We start from the raw sequence: 20,792 nt of genomic DNA on the forward strand, positions 1-20,792 counted from the left end.
CACAGCCAAGCCCTCAGGGCTGGGCATCTGCCAACCCACCCTTGGACATCTCCCACACTGAGCCCCACGGCAGCCCCCCAGCACCCTGCCATGGCAGTCAAGCTTGGGGGGGGTGGGTGGGGGATTTTCCCAGCAGATCCATGCTGGGGAGGGAGTTCCAACCCTTCAAGCCACTCTCCCAAAGCGCAAAGAAACACCTTGCCCTTCCCCAGGGCTGGGAAATCCTGGCGGTGTTTGCTGGAGCAGGGCTCAGCCCTCCCGCAGCCGGCGTCGAGCCCACGTGGGCTGAAGCCGGCCTGGCTGCGGAAGAGTTAAGCCCCGCTGCTCACCCCGGTCTCGGGGGCCTCCCACTCGCCCGGCGTGGAGTATGAATAGCTGCACTCCCCTCCGCTCCCAGCCACTCGCTTCCCTCCCTGCCTTCCCACTCCTCCAGAGCCCCGGCATCTTCCCCGGCATCTTCCAGCCTTCTCCGACATCCCCCGGCAGCGCCGGCGCCAGAGCCCCGGCATCCCCCGGCAGCACCGATGCTGAGCACGGAAAGTTTCGCAGGGGCGAGAGCCCTGGGCGAGGAGTCGCTGCAGATGTGGGACCTCAACAAGCGGCTGGAGGCGTACCTGGCCCGCGTGAAGTTTCTGGAGGAGGAGAATGAGGTGCTGCGAGCCGAAATCCAGAGTGCCAAGGGCAGCCCCGCCGGGGACTCGTGGCGGGCAAAGTACGAGGAGGAGTTGCGAGCCCTGCGCGATGCGCTGGATCATGCCTTCAGGGAGAAGTGCACGGCCGAGCTGGCCAGGGACAACCTCTACGAGGAGGTTCAGCAGGTGAAAAGCAGGTGCCAGAAGGAGCAAGCAGCCCGAGAAGAAGCCAAGAAGCTGCTGTCCTTGAGCAGGAAGGAGCTGGAGGAGGAGAGGAGAGCGCAGATCTGGCTGAAGGAGAGAGCCGTGCAGCTGGAGAAGGAGGTGGAAGCCTTGCTGGAGGTGCACGAGGAGGAAAAAGCAGGGCTGGACCAGGAGATCGCCAGCTTCTCGCAGAGCCTGGAGAGCTTCCGCTGCGCGCCGGTGGCTTTCCAGCCGGTGGAGGTGGAGGACTACTCCAAGAGGCTCTCGGAGATCTGGAAAGGGGCAGTGGAGACCTACAAGACAGAGGTGTCGCAGCTGGAGGGTTCCCTCTGCCAGGCCAAGGAGAACCTCTGGAAGGCGGTGGAGGACAACCAGCAGAGCCAGCTGCAGCTGCAGCACCTGGAGAAGGACCTGGCGGGGCTCAAAGCACGGAAGGAGATGCTGGAGGAGAACCTGGCTCGGCAGTGGCAGGAGCAGCGCGGGGAGGCAGAGAAGTTCCAGGTGGGTGAAGGCGGTGGGGAGGTGCTAGTGCCCTGGGGAAGGGGAGATCGGGGTGCTGTGGGTGGCTGGGGGGGTGCTCAGGGGACTTCAAAAGGATGGGGGAGAGGGACAGGGGGAGGCAAGGCGGAGGAAGCAAGCCCCAGGGCAGGGGTGGATGGTGGCCCTGGATGAGCTGCAGATGGAGAGGAAGCTCAGGAGGAAGAGCAGAGCGGCTTGGGGACATGCTTGTCCCCATCACAACAGGCACCGGGGGCCACCCCGCTGCAGGGGAGCAGCACCCAGATACTGGGTCCTCCCCCAGCACCCTACCCGGGGCTGCTGCTCCACGTCCCGCTGGGCTCCAGAGCCGGTGTGCTGAGGGGAGGGCAGCCCCTGCCCGCTGCCCCCCCAGAGTTGGGCGCAGGCAGGGGGGTGCAGGCAGGGGAGTGCGGGCAGTGGGGTGCAGACAGTGGGGTGCAGGCAGGGGGGTGCAGGCAGCGGCAGGGCGGGGGGGGGGGGGGATGGGGGGGCTGTTGCAGGGTGGATAAACTCCGACCGACTCTGCTGCAGCTGCAACCCAACATCTGCAAAAGTAATTCAGCGGAGGGAGGCGGCGGGGGCGGGGGGAGGAGGCTGGAAATGCTGGGGACCACGCAGACACCGCCCGGGGAAGGGTCCTTCTTTGTTCCAGGACTGGGGACCGGCCACGGGTGCCGCGGAGCAGAGGGTGCAGCGGCCTCGACCGCTCACCCGAAAGATGCTTCTTTCCCACACCGGCATCCCACAGTCCTGAACACCTCCTCGGCCTTTTCTCCCTCCTCCTCCTCGCTTTTCAGCTCCAATCCCCTTCTCACCCCTCTGTCCGCATCCTCAGCCCCCCCACCCCCCTCCAGTAAAACTGAGTGTCCAGGACCTCTCTTCTCGCAGCATCCCCGGGGTGTGGGGGGGTGTGGGGGGGAAGCGAGAGCCACCTGTGTGCTCCCAGTTATGGCAGGGCTCAGGCAGGGCTCAGGGCTCCCTGACCCCCCCTTCGTGCTGCCCGCAGCTGGCGATGGAGGCCCTGGAGCAGGAGAAGCAGAGCCTGCGGGTGCAGATCGCCCAGGTGCTGGAGGACAGGCAGCAGCTCATGCACCTCAAGATGTCCCTCAGCCTGGAAGTGGCGACCTACAGGTGAGGTCCCCGATGCAGGGGACAGGGCTGGGACGAAGCCGCCGCTTCCCCGACACTCCCTGAACCCCAACCCTGCACCGCTGTGGGCACAGGAGGGGTCTCGGGTACAAGAGAGGCGGAGGGGGGGGTCTCACATAGGGGTAGCCCCAGTAGTGCCCCTCTTCCAGCCCTTCCAGATGGCCCCAGACAAAGGCAGGCTGCCAGGGGACTGGGGGGGACAATTAGCATGAGAATAGGGGCTGTCCCCGGCTGAGCCGAGGGGCCTCCCCGGCAGAGCATGATGTCACCCGTCATGGACACTAATCCTGGGGGCGAGGGGGATGGGAGGGGAGACAGGAGCAAGGGGGGCTGCTCTGGGCCCCCCCAGTCGCCCCGCCAAGCCGGGACAGGGCAGCAAACCCATCCATAGCCCCTTTGTGCCTCAGTTTACCTGAAAAACAGCGGCCGTAGCCCAGCGGGGTGTGCTGGAGTGCACAGGTTGCAGACACCCACACCCCCCCACACACACCCCCCCCGCCCCGTAGCACCCACCCTGTAGCACCCACCCCACTCCTCTCCTTGCAGGACGCTGCTGGAAGCAGAGAGCACCCGCTTGCAAATGCCAGCTGGGGAATACAAGCTGGCCAACGGTTTGCGAGGTAAGGGAGCCCCGGCAAGAGCCCTGGCATTGCCGCCACGGCACCCCGGAGGGGGGGTTGGGGGGATGAGGCTGAATATAGACACAAGCATTTTCCTGGCAGCAGTTGCTCAGAGTGATAGGAAGGTGCAAACGGCGACCAGGGGTCTCCTGGCATGGGGCTTGCAGCCGTCGCGGTGCAGATAACAGCTTATCTGCTTCTTCGCCTCTTTTTTTAATTCCTCCCCGGCACAGGGAGAGCAGGAGCAGATCCCTGTGCCCAGTTGGGACTGTGGGCTGTTGTGAAAAGCGGAGCATTTCTTTTTTCCTCCCCCAAAATAACAAGGAAAGCCTGTTGCCTGCACGCTTCCCCCCAGCAGCAGGACTGGACTGCGGCTGCAGCCGGGCAGAGCATCATCCCTGCGCGATGCCGAATCCTCCAGGAGCATCGGCACAGGCTGCACTCGAGGGAGGAATTTCCCACGTTCTGTTTAAAAATAGGAGAGGGGACAGCAAGAGGCACCCAGGCGGCAGAGGAGGGACGGGGGAGCCAAATGAGTGGCTTTTCAGCGCGCTCACGGCGCTCCCCCCTCGCTCTTTGCAGATCTCAAGCTGGAGGTGAGCAGCGGCAGCAAACTGGCACCGGCGAGCACCGACGCCAGGCGGCTGCTGCCCTGGGACCACCGTGCCAGCCCCTCCATCTTCTCCAGGGCAGAGGGGAGGGGACAGCCAGCCAAAACCCAAAGCGACTCCCTGACACCCAAAAGCCAGAGCTCTGGCACCAGAGAGCTCCAGAAAATCAGCTCAGTCCTCCATGCCACGGCACCGCAGACTGCCAGCACGACCAGGGAGCTGGGTGCCCCCATCTGCCCCTCGCAGCCTGGCAAAACTGCCCCTCCTCTCTCCCCAGAGCCCCCCAGCCACGTGCCACCGGAGCCAGGGAGCCCAGGGGGTGAGGGTCCTGCCTGGCCGGGGGGAGCCGGGGGTGAGATGAGCCAAGGGAAGGAGCATCCTCCACCCGGAGCCACGGCGGAGCCCCACGATGCCAGCGTGGAGCCCCTGGGAACGGCGCCCGCCCGCAGCCTGCGGTACCCAGCCCAGCTGGTCAGCGAGGCGCTGGAGGATGCTCTCAAGGAAATGAAAGACGATGCTCAGCCCAAAGAAGAGCCCACGCTCAGCGCCGCGTGGGGCCTCCGGGACACCCGTGCCCCCAGCCCCGTTCCCCCCATAGAGGCTTGTGGAGGGGATGTTGCAGCGGGGGACGGGGAAGGGCAAGACCCCTCTGAGGGTGCCAGGGATGGGGAAGCCCCCGAAGTGGAGGAGAGGGCTGGGGAAGCCGTGGTCCAGGGGCTGGGTGCAGAGAGCAGAGCCCTGCGGGATGGAGCTGCATCCCCGCCAGGACCACATCCCTGCGGCACGGCTGCTTCCCGGAGTGCCGCGGCGAGCCAGGAAGAGCTGGGAGTGTGGGAGGAGGAGATGCCCAGTGTGCTGAGCTCAAGGGAACCAGAAGTGGTGGCCCAGGAAGAGGACACGAGTGACCCTGGTCAGATGGGGACCACCTGGGAAGAGCCAGAGCAAGAGGAGGACGAGGCCCCAAGCACAGAGGCATCGCACCCCTCGGAGGATGAAGAGGAGAGGGGATCCCGCAGCCCCTGCGGGGAGGACAGTGATTTCCAGGGCGAAGGAATGGATGTGCGAGAGGGGGAGTCCCCGCAAAGGGAAGTCGAAGCTGCTCATGCTGTCCTCGTGGAAAGCCACCTGGTTTTGCCCACAGAAAGTCACCTGGAAGAGGACTTTGTTGATGGAGAGCAGGAAAAGTCTGAGCAGCGGCAAATGCCCATGTGTGAGATGGATCTGGCTGCAGAGGAGGAAAGGGAGCAGGAGACGTGCCTGGGGCAGGAGCCCTCGAGCATCCATGAGGCCATCCCAACAGAAGGGGCTTCATCAGGGGCTGAAGAAGATGCCGTGGGAGAGGAGGACCCAGGCAGAGCAAAAGATGGTGAGGGAGAAAAGGGAGAGGCTGTTGGGGAGGTGCTGGTAGGAGAAGACCTCGGGGCAGGAGAGGCTGCAGGACCTGAAACCTTGGGACACAAGAGCGGAGCCCTGGAGGAGCCTGGGGACCTGCAGGAAAATGGCTTTGAGGAACAGGTACTGGAGCAGGAGCTGGAGCCAGAGCTGGGAGAGGAGCCCTGGGGCAAGGGGGACAATGGCAACGGCCAAAAGCCCCGTCCAGAGGACTGGGAGGTGACAGCAGAGGACACAGAGGGGGCTCTGGGGACAGAGGAGCCAGCCTGGGCAGATGACACCCCAACAAGCGCAGGAGGGCTGGAAAGCGAGGAGAGAGGTGGCACATCACCAGCAGAGCTGGAGGAAACCCAGGAGGATGATGAAGAAGATGCTGAGAGCCAGGGGATGAGCCAGCAGCAGCCACCGCCGGAGGCTGAGCCGGCCCTGGAGCTGGCAAGGGACGAGCAGGATGGCACCACAGGGCAGCCTGCCCAGGCACCCGCAGATGTCCCCGGGCAAGGGGACAGCCAGGAGCCAGCTGAGGCTCCGGAGGAGCCAGGGGAGGTGCAGGATGAGGATGCTGATGATGAGCTCGGCTCAGAGCCGGGACAGCCGGAGAGCAGCAGCACCAGCCCCGCGGCACTTCAGCAGGTACCCGGTGACGGCACGGAGAGCGGCGAGGCGGCGGAGGAGGATGCCGGGAGACCAGGAGAGCTGGAGCTGGTACCGGGGGTGGGCAGGAGGGTGGAGCTGGAGGACACGCTGCCCGACAGCACGCCCTTGCACCTCTACGAAGGGGAGATGCTGGCTGAGGTGAAACCCAACCAAAACGCTCCGGAGACTGAGGAGACCACAGAGACAGCCCCTGCATCCAAAATAGCTCCGGAGGATGAAGGATGGCTGGAAGGGAAGGACAAGCCACCAACTCCCACCGTGCCAGAGAGCCATGATGAGGAGGCAGGGATGGAGGTAGCCCCTGTGGCAGAGGGTGCTGAGGAGGAGGAAGGTTATTTCATGGTCTCTGCTCCCAACCAAGAGGTGTCCAGCTCGGAGGAAGCTGAGATCTCTGAGGACTTTGAAGAAATTAAAGTTGAAGCAATCGAAGCCAGCAAAGATGATCTGGAAGCTCCTGGAGAAGCATCTCCAGTGCCAGAGGACGAAGGGCACTTTGAGGCGTTTGTTGGTGAAGCAGATGAAGACATGAAGATACCCCCAGAAGAACCTGAGATGCCAAAGGATGAGGATGAGGACGATGATGGGGGTTTTACTGCTGAGCTGGAGGAAGGTATGGCTGAACCCGAGGCAGACCCCGGCTCCCCCAGGGCCGTGGGGCTGTTAGCCGGAGGTGAGGATGAACCAGCCCGGGGTGCCGCAGGCTCCGGCGCACACAAGGGACCAGGGTGCTCAGAGGACTTGGCTGCCGAATCGATCGAGGAGCTCGATGGCACGGTGGAGCCGGAGAGAGATGCTGGCACAGCCGAAACGCTCCCAGGCTGCAACCTGGGGCTGGTGGGGCAGGAGGAGGAGGAGGAGGAGGAGGAGGAGGAGCCCGGTACGGCTCACCACGACACGGCCGAGCCCATCCCGCCGGCAGAGCTGCAGGCCAGGGTGATGCCGGTTTTCTCCGCTGCCCGACCAAGCGGAGCAGACATCAGATGAGCAGCCATTTGTGGAGGAGGAAGCACCAGATGGTGACAGTCCTCTCCCGGCTGGGGACGAGGAGCCCCCCGAGGCCGACCCACCTCAGCCGGGCTCTGCGCCGGAGCAGGGAGGTTTCCCAGAGATGATTGAAGAAAGCCCAGGCGCTGCTGATCTCTCTGCAAAGGTGCCGGTGGACGTCATGAAGGACTCGGATATTTTGGAAATAGTCGAGCAAGCCCTGGAGTTCAACCAGGAGCTGGTGATGGGGGTGAGGGCGGCCGAGGGTGGGCAGCGGGATTCCCGCGGGACCGAGCTCCCCCAGGACGCTGAGGAAGACTCCTCACCTGCCTCGTCCAGCGAGGAGGAGCCGACGGTGCAGGAGGCACCAGCGGATGCGGCACCGGGGACGGAGGGTCTGCTTCGGGCCGAGAACGGGCTGCACCGCGAGGCCAGCCTGGAGGACCTGGCCGAATTCACCGAGGAGGTGCTGAACGGCATCGCCGGCGTGCCACCGGCGCAGGAGTTCCCCGCGGAGCCTTCGGCCCCCGGCGCGGTGATGCCCCTGCAGCCCCCCGCTCCCGGCGATGCCACCGCCGCCAAGCTGGCCGATGCCACCCCGTGTGGCAAGCACGGCGGAGCCGACACCGTCCCCGTCCCCTCCGCTTTGGGGGACGATGTCTTGTGCCTCGCGCCCGACCAGCCGCCGGCGTGCCGGCTGAGAGCCGAGCAAGAACCCTGGTCCTTGGGGGACGAGTGACGGCGGCGGCGGGGGACCCCTCCAGTAGCCCCCTCCCTGCCAAAACCCAGCACCCTCACTTCACCCACCCGCCCACCTAACACTTCTCCATCTCCTTATGATTTTTAACATGTTTGTGTGGATTTTTTGCACCCCTTTTCAGAGTGAAGAACCACCAAGCTCCATTCCCCGCCCTGGCCCCCCAGTTTTCGCATGCTTGCTCCGGGACCCCAGCCTCATTTTGTGCCCCCTCTGGGTGGGTTGCCGTGGCTATATTTAATTTAAACCCCATGTTTCCCCCCTTCCCTGTGATCTCCCCCCCCTCGCCCCCCCAGTGCATCTGCCCCAGGAAGCCCAGCTGGAGGCTGGGGACCCCCACACGCTGTACCCCGGGACCCAGCACCTCGGGGCAAGGGCACCCCGGGGTCCCCAGCCCCGACCCGCCGACGCTCGCGGGGCTGACCCACGCCGGATGTATTCTCTGCCTTGACGTTAATTTAATAAAGCCTCCTCCTCCCACACGGATCCGCTGCAGCCCGACTCTCCTCATTCCCACGGATGGGGGGCTCGGGGGGGATGGGATGGGATGGGGCAGCAGCCCCAGGGCAGGACTAGGGGAGGCAGAAGGGGACCCGGTTTTGGGGGGGATGCACTTGCAGACTGCTTTTTGCCAGGAAAGCATGGCTGGGGCTGTCTGTCAGCACAGGTTGGAGACAGGGACCCCAGGGCGATGCTGGCCCCATCCCTGGTGTGATGCACCCCCCTTGGGGAGATGCTCCCCCATCCCCAGGTTGAGGTACCCCTCTTGGAATGATGCTCCCCCCATCCCTGGGGCGATGCTGCCCTTTGAGGTGACCCCCTGAAATGATGCTCCCCCATCCCTGAGGTGATGCACCCCCCCTTGGGGCGATGCTCCCCCATCCCCAGGTTGAGGTACCCCTCTTAGAATGATGCTCCCCCCATCCCTGGGGCGATGCTGCCCCATCCCCAGGACAATGCACCCCCCTGGGGCGACGCTCCCCCATCCCCACAGCCCCGCAGATGCCACTCAGGACTCGCTGCTGGCCGGGCAAGTGCTCGGCCTCCTCCTTGGCTGGCCAGAGGGAGCAGGACAGGATGCCAGCCCCCCCCATCCCCGTGCCAGCGCCTTTAGCGATGAGCCAGCAAAACCAGCCGCTGCTCCTGCCCGGCTCGGGCGGGCTGCCCAGCGTCGGGAGCTGTCGGGTACCCCGAGTATTGAGGCGGGGATCCCGTCACCCCGGCAGACGTGGCTTTACCCCTTCTTCCACAGGGTGCTGGGCTTCCAGGGGGGGTCTGCAAGAAGCTGAGGGGGGCTCAATCACCCCGTTGTGTGACCGGGCGTGGGGACGGCGCGGGAAGAGCCGCATAAATCAGCCTCCGGCCAGAGAATGGGCTTCTTTATGCCGGGCAAAGGGCTGAGTCACCCCGGGCAAGGGGATGAGGGGACCCGGGCGGCCACGGCATCCCTGGGGACCGACAGCCTCGCACCCACGGGTGCGCTCAGCATCGCTCCTCGGGTGCTGAGGGATGGGCTGCCCGCCTGGCTGGCCCCACCGCTTGCCCACGCGCCGGATTTAGCCCGGCCGTCCCCGTGCCAGCGCCCGGGGATGCTCGGAGCCAGGGACCGATAAGGCCCCGACATTTATCTGCCTTCCTCTCTGCGAAGCCCCCAGCCCCCTCCCCTGCCCGAAGGCGACGGTTTCCTTTTAAGGCTAAACTCCAACGGATCCAAACACCGTAATAAAAAAAAAAAATAACCCCTCCGATTAGTTTAATCAGGCGCCGAGCCTGCGTTCAATCAGCCTTTGGCCTGAACGCACCCCTCCAGCGAGGCCTGGGCAGCATCAGCCCGTCGGCAGCCGATGGCAGCTCCAGTAATGCCCCCCCCAGCCCCCCAGTGTCCCCTCGAGCGGTGCCCCAAAAGTGGGGCTGCCCGGGCGAGGAGGGACAGTGGCGGGATGCTGGGGAGGAGATGGCGGCCGGGCGAGGAGCTTCGCAAGGCAGGGGGTGACATTCCTCCCGAAATTAATCCACATTCCAGCCAGTGCTGACAAAGCGATGAGGGGGGACAGATGGCGGGGGCGGGGGGGGGGGAGGGCGAGCCCCTTCCTCGCCCTGAGGAGGAGGAGGAGGATGGGACGAGGCTGCTGAGGGCTGGGGGTCACCCGGCAGGGTGGGGGACGGCTGCTGGGTGCTTTGCAAACCCCGGGGGCTGCAGCCTGGAGAGCAAAACCCCAGCGATGCTCGGCTGCAGGCGCAAGAAATGCACGAGCGAGTGCTCATGGAAGGGACCGAGCGTGTCCCCAGTGGGACCAAACATGCCTGGACCCCCCCCTATGCCTGACCCCGGCATGGGGCTGCAGCTCAGACACCCACCAGGCACCCACCCCCACCCCAGACAAAAGCCACCGGACCCAACCAGAGGCTGCGGGGCCCCACAGGCAGCACCCACTCGGTTCCACCCACACACACCACACCCCCCCAGCTGAGCACCCACAGTCTGATTTTGGGGACCAGGCTGCTTTCAGGGACAGGAAAGAGAAGTGGAGGTGCCAACCCCGCACCCAAAAACTGCTCGCACACCCAGACGGAGGAAGCACGGTGCTGGTGCACACGCGCGTTGCAAAAAGGCGGGAGGGGTGCGGGGGGGCTTCGGGGGGGCCGCAGTGATGGGGGGAGCGGCGTGGGGCTGGCCGGGCTGGTGCTTTGAGCCCCCCAGAGCCCCCCGCAGCCTGGCCCCCTGCCAGCCAGGGAAGGGTTTTGTTTCCTTTAAGGCTGGGCGAGAGGGGGATTTCAATGGAGCCCACACAAAAACTCCCTGTGGGGTGAGCCCGCGCCGGGGCGGGGAGGGGGGACGAAGCAGGATGACCTCAGCGATGACTTCATTCCGCTCGCAGCTCCCAAAAATCATGGGAACCTTATAAGGAAAGGACTAAAAATACAGCCAGAGGGGCAGGGGCAGCCCCTGCTCCCCCTCCCCAAAATAAGCCCTTGGGGATGCTAAATGCGGGCGAGCAGGAGCCACGCCGGGGCCACGGTGCCGTCCCCGAGGGGGATGCATGGTGGGGACAATTGATGGGGATCCAAAAACACCCCCCCCCGCGGAAGAGGCGGGCTGGTCCCCCACGCGAGAGCAGGGTGGGGATGTGGGCGATGGGTGCCCCCCCCCCGAGCGAGGCATTGCCACCCCCAGCCAGCACCGTCCCTTCCCGATGTGCCGGGGAGGTGGGAGGGGGTCACTTGGCCACCCCCTCACCCGCCCTTCACCCCAGGTCAGACCCCCCGCCCCGGGAATAGCTCTCAGCAGCTATAATAAGCTCTGTCCCCAGTTTCGGGGGCTCACCCAGCTGCCGGGTCGTGACCCCCCCTTGCAGCACCGTGACAGCTGCTGCCAAATCGGGGAGGGGGGGAGGGGGGGAGGGGGGCTGGGGGGGGGGGGGGGGAAGGATGCCTGGAGCCAAGCCCCAGGGCTGGGGCCCCGTCGGGAATGCGCGCCTGGGGCCGTCTGTCAGCATCAGGGAGGAAGACGGGGTCACTGGGGGGATGCACCCCTATTCCTGGGATATCAACCCCCTCCCTCCCCGAATCCCACACTCACAGCCTGATCCCCCTCCCCACACCGTCACCTCCCCAAAATATTCCTTTGCACCAAAACGGTTGGGGGAAGACAGGGAACATGGCACCCACCCACCCACCAAGCAGCACCCCAAGACCCTCTTCCCCCCCCCCCGCCCCCCAGCCCCAGAAGCGCCGCAAACAGCCCCAGCACCTGTAAACACGGTGCAGGATGCGGCACGCAGCCCTCAGTCACCCACCCGTCATTAAGTGTGTGTGTGGGGGGGGGGGGCGTGGGGTGGGAGCGGTACAGGAAAATGGCTGGGGCGTGGGAAGCAGCCCGGCCGGCTCCCGACACGTGAGTGCCAGCACCGTGCCTCAGTTTCCCTTCTCATCCAGCCACAAGCAGAAAGGGGCTGAGCCAATGATGGGGAGTGGAGAAGCTCCCCCCCCCCCCCCCACGCCCCTCAGGGCACCCCATTACTCTTGGGTACCTGGCTGCACCCACCCCACGTGAGCTGGGGGGGGGCATCTGGGATGGGGAACAGCGGGCACAGGAGGTGACTCACCCCCCGGACACGGCAGCCGGAGGAAACGCCGACAAAGCAGCTCCTTCCTCACGGCACAGCCGGTCCCCAGCACACAGGTGGCACTGGGACAAACAGGGGTGTCGTGTGTGTGTGTGTGTGTCCCCCCCCCCCGCTTCAGGGGTTGATGGGATCGGATCCAACCCCCAAACCTGGGACGGAGAAACAGGGCTGAGCCCCCGTGGATCCAGAGCTGGAGCCCACTGGAGTTTTGGGGCACGGTGCCAGGCAAAGGACCCGCTGTTGGGGACAGGATGTGACCGTGGCCAGTCCCGAGTCACCGCCGGCAGCTGATGCCGGATCCGGCCCCGGGAAGGGGCCAGGAAGGTCCCTCGGCTCCAGCTCTGCCTGGCCTGGGACCCCCCCCCCCCCCCCCCAAGTTTGGGGACCCCCCTTCCCAGTTTGGAGACCACACGTCCATTTCGAGAGGGACAGCCTGCCCAGTTTGGGGACCACCCCCCCACACCCCCCCCCTTTCCCAGTTTGGAAGGCTGCACCCTCAGTTTGGAGACCGCACCCCCAGTTTGGGGGACAGCCTGCCCAGTTTGGGGACTCCGTGTCAGACCCTGCTCCCAGCCCGTCGAGCAGCCGATGGCGGCAGCTCCTCCCAGGAATTCGGAGCAAATTCCGCACCCCCCCCCCCCGGCAGCTGGGATGGGGGGGGGGGGGTGTCTCTGAAACCCCAGTGGGGTGACAACTGCCCGGCAGGGTTGGGTTTCAGGGGTGGGGAGATTTATCACCTCCAGGCTTGTGGGATCCCCCCCCACCCCCCCACCGCAAGCATTGCCTGGGGTGCTTTGCCACCCCCCCCTGCGAGATGCTGGGGGGCCGGGGCACCCCCACACGAGCTCGGCTGCTTGCCCAAACATGGCCAGTGAGTTTGGAGGGCGGCGGCGGAGTTGGTGGAGGGGGTGGCCATGGAGGGGGGGGCACCCTGAGCATCCCAAACCTCGCCACCACCCTGGCAGCACCACCCCTCCTTTTTGATCATGCCCCCCCCCCCACCTCCACAAACACCGCTGGGTGGACTCTGGGGGCCACTCCAGCTCCCCAGGGCAGGGTTGGGCCCCCGGCCGCTGGGGGAGGACATCGCTGCTGGCCTGGGGGGGGGACAATCAGCAGTGCCCCCCCCCGCCTCAAACCCCCCCCCCCCCCGCCAAAATCAGCCAAGCCCAGGAGGGCAACACCCCACCCCACATCACGGTTACTGCTCCTGGCAGCCCCCAAACACGGGAACATGCCCCCCCCCACCCCAAAACCCCTCCCTGCTATTAGTAACACACACCCCCCCTCAAAAAAAAAAAAAAAAAAAAAAAAAAAAAAGCCAATTTGAGGAGGGGGGACACCTCTCCAGAAGGGTCCCGGCTGGGGGCACTGCCAGGCAGGCCCGGCACACCCCCGAAAGTCTCCCCCGTTGCAGGGCACCGGGCAGGAGCCCCCCCAACCCCCCCCGCCCCGCCCCGCCCCGGGACCCCCCCGGCCGCCGGCGGGATCGGGCCCGCCGCGCACCATACCGCCCCCTGCAGGACGGCCGCGGCGTTCGGAATTCCCACTCTTTCCTCTGATTGGCCGCTCGGTTCAAACCAATGAGAGAGGGAGGTATCAGCCAGGGAGGGGGGGCGGAGCCGACCGCGGATCACAGCCAATCCAAAACCGGCGAGACGCTCCTCCTCCCGACCCGCCCCGGAAGAGCTTGAAACCAATGAGAATCGAGACGGGGCGGAGGGGGCGGGGAGGTGGGCGGGCTGGTGAGGCCGTCGCTGCCAATGGGCGCGGGGCGAAGGGTGGAGGGGGCGGTGCCCGAGGGGAAGTTTCCAGCCAATGGGGAGCACGGGGGGCGTGTCCCCGGCTTCCAGAGAGTTCGGAGACGGGGAGCGGAGCGGCGGCGGCGGCGGTGAGTGGGGGCGGCCCCGGTCACGGATCCCCCGGACCCCCCCCCGGGACCGACACCGACACCCCGCTCCCTGCCCCTCCTCGGCGGCGGGGAGGAGGGGGACCCCGGGGGAGCGGGATCGCACCCGGTTCCGGGGCCTGTCAGCAACGGGGATCCGGGCCCCGCCTGCACTGACACGGCCCAGGCCCCCCCCCCCCGGTGTGTGGGGGTACACCGTGTTTTGGGGTGCCCCCTCCGCCACGGCGGGGCCTTGCCCCACGGGGACAGGGTTTGGGGTGCCTGGGGCGGGGTGGGTTGCTGTTGCCCAGTCCGCGCTGGGTCGTCTTGGGGACCGGGATGTCCCAGCGCCCGTGGACACCCCAACAGCCCCCCCCCCCGCACACACACACACACCCCACCCCCCCTCTGGCCCAGCATCACCCCCCCCCCGAACCCCCAAATCCCCGGTTTGGCCCTGGGGAGCGGCCCGTGGCGGGTCCCCGCGGGACGGATCCACACCCGGCCCCGGGGGGGCTGCCAGCCGCGGTGGGGGGGCGGGGGGCCCATCCCAGTGCCCCCCCCTGCCACGGGAGAACCCGGAGCACGCAGGGTGCAGGAGGACGGGCGCTTCCCGGCGTTCCCCCCCTTTCCCCGTGTCGCAAGATAAACACGTCCACGCCCCACGTGGGGTTTATCGCCTCCCGGCACATTGCCCAGTGCGGGGGGGAGAGCGGCCGGGCCGTGGGACCTCCCCACGGGTGGTTGCTGCTGCTGTGGGGAAACTGAGGCAGGGCTGTGCGAGCCGGGCGCGGGGAGGAGAACAGGGATAAAAGCTTTTGGTGAGTCCCACGGGTGGAGGGGGGCTGGGGGGGGGACGTCCTGGGATGGGTGTCATGGGCTGGGGAGGGGTCCCGGGCTGGGCCTCACGGCTCTCTCCTCTCGCAGCGCGTCGGCAGCGAGGAAGATGGTGAAGGAGACGGGATACTACGACCTGCTGGGCGTGCGGCCGGGAGCCAGCCTGGACGAGATCAAGCGGGCGTACCGGCGCCTGGCGCTGCGCTACCACCCCGACAAGAACCCCAGCGAGGGCGAGCGGGTAGGTGCAGCCCCCCCCTGACCCCCACCCAGCTCGCTTCCTTCTCATCTCACCCCCTTTCCCCACACCCCACACCCCCCCCCCGGCCTTCCCCAGTTCAAGCAGATCTCCCAAGCCTACGAGGTGCTGTCGGACGCCCACAAACGGGCGCTCTACGACCGCGGCGGGGAGCGGGCCATGAAGGAGGGCGGCCTGGGGAACCGAGGAGGGAGCGGCGGATTCGGCTCCCCCATGGACATCTTCGACCTCTTCTTCGGTGGAGGAGTGCGGATGCGTGGCCGGGCGGACAGGCGAGGTACCGGGGGACAAAGGACCCACTGGGGACCCCGGGTCTGACTGCCCTGACACCCAGGCGCGGCGCAGTGCTGGCTCGGGGGGGGTGCCAGGATCTAGTTGGTGGCCCGTGGGCCACCTCCCTCCCCGCAGCGCACAGCCCGACGCGGTACCTCGTCATCCTCATTACTTTCTCCATCTGCCCCTCTTCAAAGGGCCCTTCCCTGTCCCTGTCCCAGCTTTCCCCCGCTGTCCCCAGGGCTGGGGCTGAGTCAGCCCAGCGCTGCCCTTGGCTCCCCGTGAGCCCCGGGGGAGGCTGCAGCGAGACGCAGGGCGTGCAGGGCTGCTCCGGTGACTGTACGGATGCTTTCGGCCTGGGTCACGGGGAGAGGGTGACTCGCCACGGCGTTTCTTGCTGAAGTGACACGATTTAATAGCAGGGCAATTTAAGAGGCCGAGGGGAGCGTCTCGGCTAGTCCAGGTAGAGCTTCTCCAGCCGGGTTGAGGTGATTAAGCAGTTGGAGGGTGGCCGGGTGGCAGAGGGCCCTGGGGTAGGAGCTGTGCCCGACCCACGCTGGGGACCTGGGGCTGCCCCGGGGCAGCTGGCAGGTTCCAGGCTTGGAGACGCGAGGAGATCCCTGCTAGAGGCTCTTCTGAGCCCTCACGCCAAGCCCGGCTTAAAGCTGCTTCTGTTCCTGCTGCCGTCTCTGAGGATAAAGCAAGATTGGCTTTGGAGGGGAGCTGTCAGCCACCGCTCCCCGCGGAGAACCGGTGACGCCGAGCCCCGGCGGCCGCCTGGTCGCGGTTCAGGGGGGGCGGCGTGCGGCCGGGCGCCGGTCCAGGCTCTCCTTTCCATCCCTCCAGGGAAGACGGTGGTGCACCAGCTCTCGGTGTCGCTGGAGGACCTCTACAACGGCACCACGCGCAAGCTGTCCCTGCAGAAGAACATCATCTGCAGGAAATGCGGAGGTGAGCGCCGGAGCGGGCGGGCTGCGGGGTGCCCCGGTGAGGTTGGGGGGGGGGGGTTGCTGCTCACCCCTCTGCCTTCCCTCGCCGCAGGCTGCGGGGTGCGGGAGGGAGCCCAGAGGAGATGCCCCAAGTGCCACGGCTCGGGGATGGAGGTTCGTATCCACCAGCTGGGGCCCAGCATGATCCAGCAGATCCAGACAGTGTGTTCCCAGTGCCAGGGCCAGGGCGAGTGGATCCGGCCTCGGGACTGCTGCCTCACCTGCAACGGCCGCAAGGTCGTGCGGGAGAAGAAGATCCTCAGCGTTCACCTGGATAAAGGTGAGACAGGGCTGCCGGGGGAGTGGGGTCACCCCCAAAACGGCCCCTCACGCCCTGAGCTCTCCCCACGCACCTCCACAGGTATGAAGGATGGGCAGAAGATCACCTTCCACGAGGAAGGGGACCAGGTTCCCGGCCTGGAGCCCGGGGACATCATCATCGTCCTGGATCAGAAGGAACATCCCGTTTTCCGACGCAGCGGTGACGACCTCATCGTCAAGAGGGAGATCAGCCTGGCAGACGCCCTGTGCGGCTGCCGACAGGTCATCCGCACCCTGGACAACAGGACCCTGCTCATCTCCTCCCAGCCAGGTGGGCTGGGACGGGGTGGGGGGGGCTCTGTGATACCCCTGCGAGGGGCCGGGGGCGGGGTGCCAGGACCTGCCGGGTGCGGTGAGGTGACGCTAATCCCCGTCTCAGGTGACGTTATCCGACCCGGCGACCTGAAGTGTGTCCCCAACGAGGGGATGCCCGTCTACAGGAGCCCCTTCCAAAAGGGAAAACTCATCTTGCAGTTCCAGGTGAGGAGCAGGAGCTGGTAGCCTCCATCCCTGGGGATCCTCGACGCGTCCATCCCACGCTTCCATCTCCTCTCTCCCGGTCGCAGGTGAAGTTCCCCGAGCCCGGCTGGCTCCCCACCGACCGCCTGCGCCAGCTCCAGGCCTTCTTCCCGCCCCAGGAGGAGGTGATGGCCACCGAGGACACGGAGGAGGTAGAGCTCAGCGACTACACGTCCCACGGCGGCTCGGGCCGACGGCCCTACACCGGCGAAGCCTACCACGAAGACGACTTTGAGGACGGCGTGCGCCAACACGTCCAGTGCCAGACCTCGTAGCTGGGGGTGGGGGGTGGGGGGGGGGTGCGGGGAACCGGAGCCACCCCCGTCCCCGTTCCCCCCCCCCACACCTCCGTGGGTGGCAGCGGGGCTCGTCTCACGGGGGCAGGGCTGGGGAGGGTGGGGGGGCTCGGAGAGCCGTCAACGTTCAGGGATGTACATAGGTCGCCTTTCCGACAGCACTTAACCTCCCTCGCCCCCCTCCCCGGGGAGCCAGGCACGGGGCTGCCCCACTTCTGGGGGTTCCCCCCCCCACACCACCTCCCCAAAATCCCACCAAGGGAAGAGGTGGGGAACGAGGCCCCTCTTTGACCTGTGAGAGGGAGCCAGATCCTGGCTCCGTGTTGGCGGAGGAGCCGCTGCTGCTGTGCTGGCCGTGGGCTTGGTGGCCGGATCCGGCCGTTGCCAGCCCAGCGGGCATGTCCCGCACCGGGACAGCGCAGTCCCAGACCGAGGAGGGTGGCCTCGCCGTCTGCCTCAGTTTCCCCAGCCGGTGGGGCAAAGCCTCCGCAAAAGCTGATTTGGTGAGGATGGGAAGTGCCCGGCTCAGCTGCCGGCCCCCACCGGGGTCCCTGCCACTGCCCCACGGCACCCACTGGCCCCACGCCGTGGGGTGCCGCTGCCCGGCCCCCCGAGTTCCCTTGCTTTGCCCGTTTCTTTCCTTGCTGGAGCCTGGGTCAGGCCTGGGGAGCGGAGGGGGTTTCTCTTTTCTCTTTGCACAGAACAGAATGGGGTTGGGCGCGTGGGGGGTAAGGGGAGGGGGGGGACTGGTCCCTTTAATTTATTTTTGGAAGAATTTTCTTTTTTTTTTTTTTTTTTTTTTTTTTTGGAGAGAAAGGGGGGAGACTTTGTACATGGCATTAAAAGCAAATCCTGGGGCGGAGTGGCTGCATGTTCCCGCAGCGGGGCCGTGCGCCCCGCGGAGAGGCCGCCGGGGCACGGGCGGTGACTCCTGCGCCCCGCTTTGATCTGCCGGGCGTGCCTCAGTTTCCCCGGCTTTGCACAACAGGGAGGTGACCCACGGGGCGGGGAGACAGGTCCTGCCCCCTTCCAGCTGGGGCTTTTCCCCTTTCCCCTCCTGCTCTGGGTGAGCTGGAGCGCCCCCTTCCCCCCCCCCCCAGCCAATCTCCCCATCTTGTCATCCCTGCACCCCATATCTGACCCCCCCTCACCCTGTTTCACCAGAACCCCTCGTCCCCAGCCCCCCAAATAATCCTTAGACCCTTTGCGTCGCCTCTGCCTCCCCAGACCACCCCCACCCTGCCCTGTTTCGTCACCCCCAGACCTCCCCCCCCCCCCCTCTCCCCCCTTCTTGCCCTCCCTGGACTCTTCACATCAGCTCAGCATCCCTGGAGCCCCTCACAAGTGAGGCAAAACCCACCCCCCCCCCCCCCCCAAAAAAAAAACCAACCACAGTCGTGTGTGTCCCCCCCACCATTTCAACCCTGCACTCACCCCACGGGAGGGCACAGGAGTCGGGGGTCTGCGCTATGGGGCAGAGCTAGACTAATGGGGGGAGGGGGGGAACCCCCCAAAAAACACTGGAGATCAAGCTGCTACACCCCATAAAACACCCCCACGCCCCCCCCCACTCCACATGCCAAGACACCCAACACCCTCCCCCACCCCACCGCAATAGGGTGGGGGTGAAACCCCGCAGCCCCTCGCTCGCCTGGGGGTGTCAGTGGGGGCTGCAGCAGGACCCCCGCTTCACACACACACATACCCACGCCCCCCCCCCGGTTTGATCCTGGCTCCCAGGAAAGCGTCCGGCGCCAGATGTTGGGGGGGGGGGGGGAGGAGGAAGAGGAGGCGAGAACAATGCTGGCCGGCCGCCAGCCGCGGGGGAGCGGGGCGGGGGGCTCCCTCCCCGGCCCCCCCAGCCCCCCCCAGGGCATTGGGTGCTGCAGCAGCGCAACGAGCCGGCCCCGGGGCGAGGGGAAGTGTCGGTCACCCCCCCCCTCAAAAAAAAAGTGTCCCCTCCTGTCACCACGTCCCCGGGGAAGGGGACCCCCCCACACACCCCCACCACGGTGGGAACCCCAACCGCTCTCTACCCGAACCCCTTTCCGGGGGGGGGTGCGGGGGGGGCTGAGGGGCAAAGACACACTCCCCCTCCCCCCCCCCCCCCCAAGTCTGGCACCTTCTCAGCCCCCAGATCGTCAGCCAGAGACCCGTAACAAAGGGGTACGGGGCGGGGGGGGCTTTGCTGGGGGGAGGGCGTGTCTGGCAGCCGGCCTGGACCCCCCCGGCCCATTCAGGGTGGGCAGCCAGCCCGGAGGGTGCTGGGGGTGGTGGAGGGGGTGACCCCAGCCTAATTTTTTTGAGGAGGGGGGACACGGCTGCTGCTCGGCCCCTGTTAGGGAGCCGGGGGGGGGTGGTGGTGGTGTCACAGCTTGGCTGCTGCCATTTCAGCCCCTTCCCAGCACCAGGAGACTGGGGGGGGGTTTAAGGCCAAGCCCCCTGTCTCTCCCCCCTCCCTAAATGAGGACCCCCCCTCGCCCCAGCATCCCAGCCCAGTGGATGAGGATGTTTCCCCCACACCCCCCCCCAGCCCCAAACCTGCCCAACAAGTCGTGTCCTTCCCCCCCCGGGCAGGTATTCACCGTGGTGGGGACAAGAGCCAGCGTGTCCCCCCCACAACGGGTGGGGCGAAGCCCCCCCCTGCTCCCTCCCAGTGGTTCCAGCATGGGTCGGGGGCCAGGGACGGGGGGAGGGGGGGGGGCCAGGCCCGTCGCGCCTTCGCTTCCAGAAAATGCATGAAAAATGCCGGGGTGAGGGGCCAGCCCCCCACCCCCCCCCGCCCGGGGTCGGACATTCATTACCCGCAGCACAAAGCGGGGCGGGGGGCCGGGGCCCCGCTTTGTCTCCGGTAGATGAAAGGCGAGGGGCCAGCCCGAGCCCCCTCCCCAGCCCGGGGGTGTGGGGGGAGGGCGGTGGGCGTTTGGGGGGGGGGGGGGGCGGGCAGCGGGGCCGCCGAGGTCACTGGGGAGGATTAGTGCTGGATTAGAGGTGCTGGGGGCACCCGAAACCACCCACGCAGTCCCGTGGGAGGAGGGGACGGGGGGGGGGGGGACGGAGGAAAGACACGACACACTGCCCAGAGCATCCCGCAAGGTTTTGGGGTCATTCGCCCTTCCCCCCGGCCCCCCCCCCCCAACTCCACTCGGGGCCCCCCCAGCAGCGGCCGGAGGAGGAATTAATTTGCTTTTGTTTTAAGGAGCAGCCGCCATCCAGCAGCCAAGGCTCAGCGCTGGGGTGGCCGTGCGGGAGGGGGGGGGGGGGGGGGGGGCACATCCAGCCCATCCCTCCCACGACCCCCCCATCACCATGGGGGGCAGCACCCGCAGAGCAGGATGGAGCCCCCAGATCCCCAGTTAGGCCCCAGTGTAGCTGGACATTACTGGGATGGGGGGGCGGGGGGGGGGGGAGTGCAGGCAGCTGGCGGCTCTGTGGACCTGCCCCACATCCAGATGTGCTGCCCCGGTTTTTGGGGTACCAGGGCTCCCCCCAAAACCCGGGGGCTCGGAAGAGAGACAAATCGGAGCCGTCCCCAGGGTGACCGGGGAGAAAGAGGATATTCCTCGAAGGGGAGAAGCGGGAGCGGCTGGTTTCCATTACCGGCTGCTCCTGCCCAGTCGTGGCTTTTGCGAGGTCTTTGGGGAGAAAAACGAGCGGTTTGGTGAAGAGGGGAGGGGGCCGGGGGCAGCGCCCACCCCGTCCGCTGGCACCCGTCCCGCCCGTGATGCCATCCCCTCCCGGTTACGGTGGTGGGGGGT

At 66.7% G+C, this 20,792-nt stretch overlaps 2 protein-coding genes across 2 annotated transcripts; both read left to right on the forward strand.

The window, feature by feature from the left end:
* Window positions 1–407: 407 nt before the first annotated feature.
* Window positions 408–8,011, forward strand: NES (nestin). The gene is given in 5 exon segments (XM_042784944.1): window positions 408–1,337; window positions 2,362–2,486; window positions 3,051–3,124; window positions 3,707–6,720; window positions 6,722–8,011. Coding segments are annotated over 5 exon segments (4,812 nt in total). The 5' UTR covers window positions 408–524; the 3' UTR covers window positions 7,508–8,011.
* A 6,330-nt stretch (window positions 8,012–14,341) lies between these two features.
* Window positions 14,342–17,747, forward strand: LOC116964149 (dnaJ homolog subfamily A member 1-like). The gene is made up of 8 exons (XM_042785048.1): window positions 14,342–14,361; window positions 14,468–14,618; window positions 14,715–14,913; window positions 15,756–15,860; window positions 15,951–16,178; window positions 16,260–16,490; window positions 16,599–16,699; window positions 16,786–17,747. Exons 2-8 carry the CDS (start codon window positions 14,487–14,489, stop codon window positions 17,011–17,013), a joined length of 1,224 nt encoding a protein of 407 aa, XP_042640982.1. The 5' UTR covers window positions 14,342–14,361; window positions 14,468–14,486; the 3' UTR covers window positions 17,014–17,747.
* Window positions 17,748–20,792: the final 3,045 nt, after the last annotated feature.

This window comes from Tyto alba, unplaced genomic scaffold, assembly GCF_018691265.1.
Source record: "Tyto alba isolate M040663 unplaced genomic scaffold, T.alba_DEE_v4.0 Super-Scaffold_8, whole genome shotgun sequence".
NCBI lineage: Eukaryota > Metazoa > Chordata > Aves > Strigiformes > Tytonidae > Tyto > Tyto alba.

Coding starts and splice junctions, on each gene's coding strand:
- LOC116964149 (XM_042785048.1), top strand. CDS start 14,487: ATGGTGAAGGAGACGGGATACTACGACCTGCTGGGCGTGCGGCCGGGA. Junction 16,179..16,259: donor CAGCGTTCACCTGGATAAAG/GTGAGACAGGGC, acceptor GCACCTCCACAG/GTATGAAGGATGGGCAGAAG. Junction 16,700..16,785: donor AACTCATCTTGCAGTTCCAG/GTGAGGAGCAGG, acceptor TCCCGGTCGCAG/GTGAAGTTCCCCGAGCCCGG.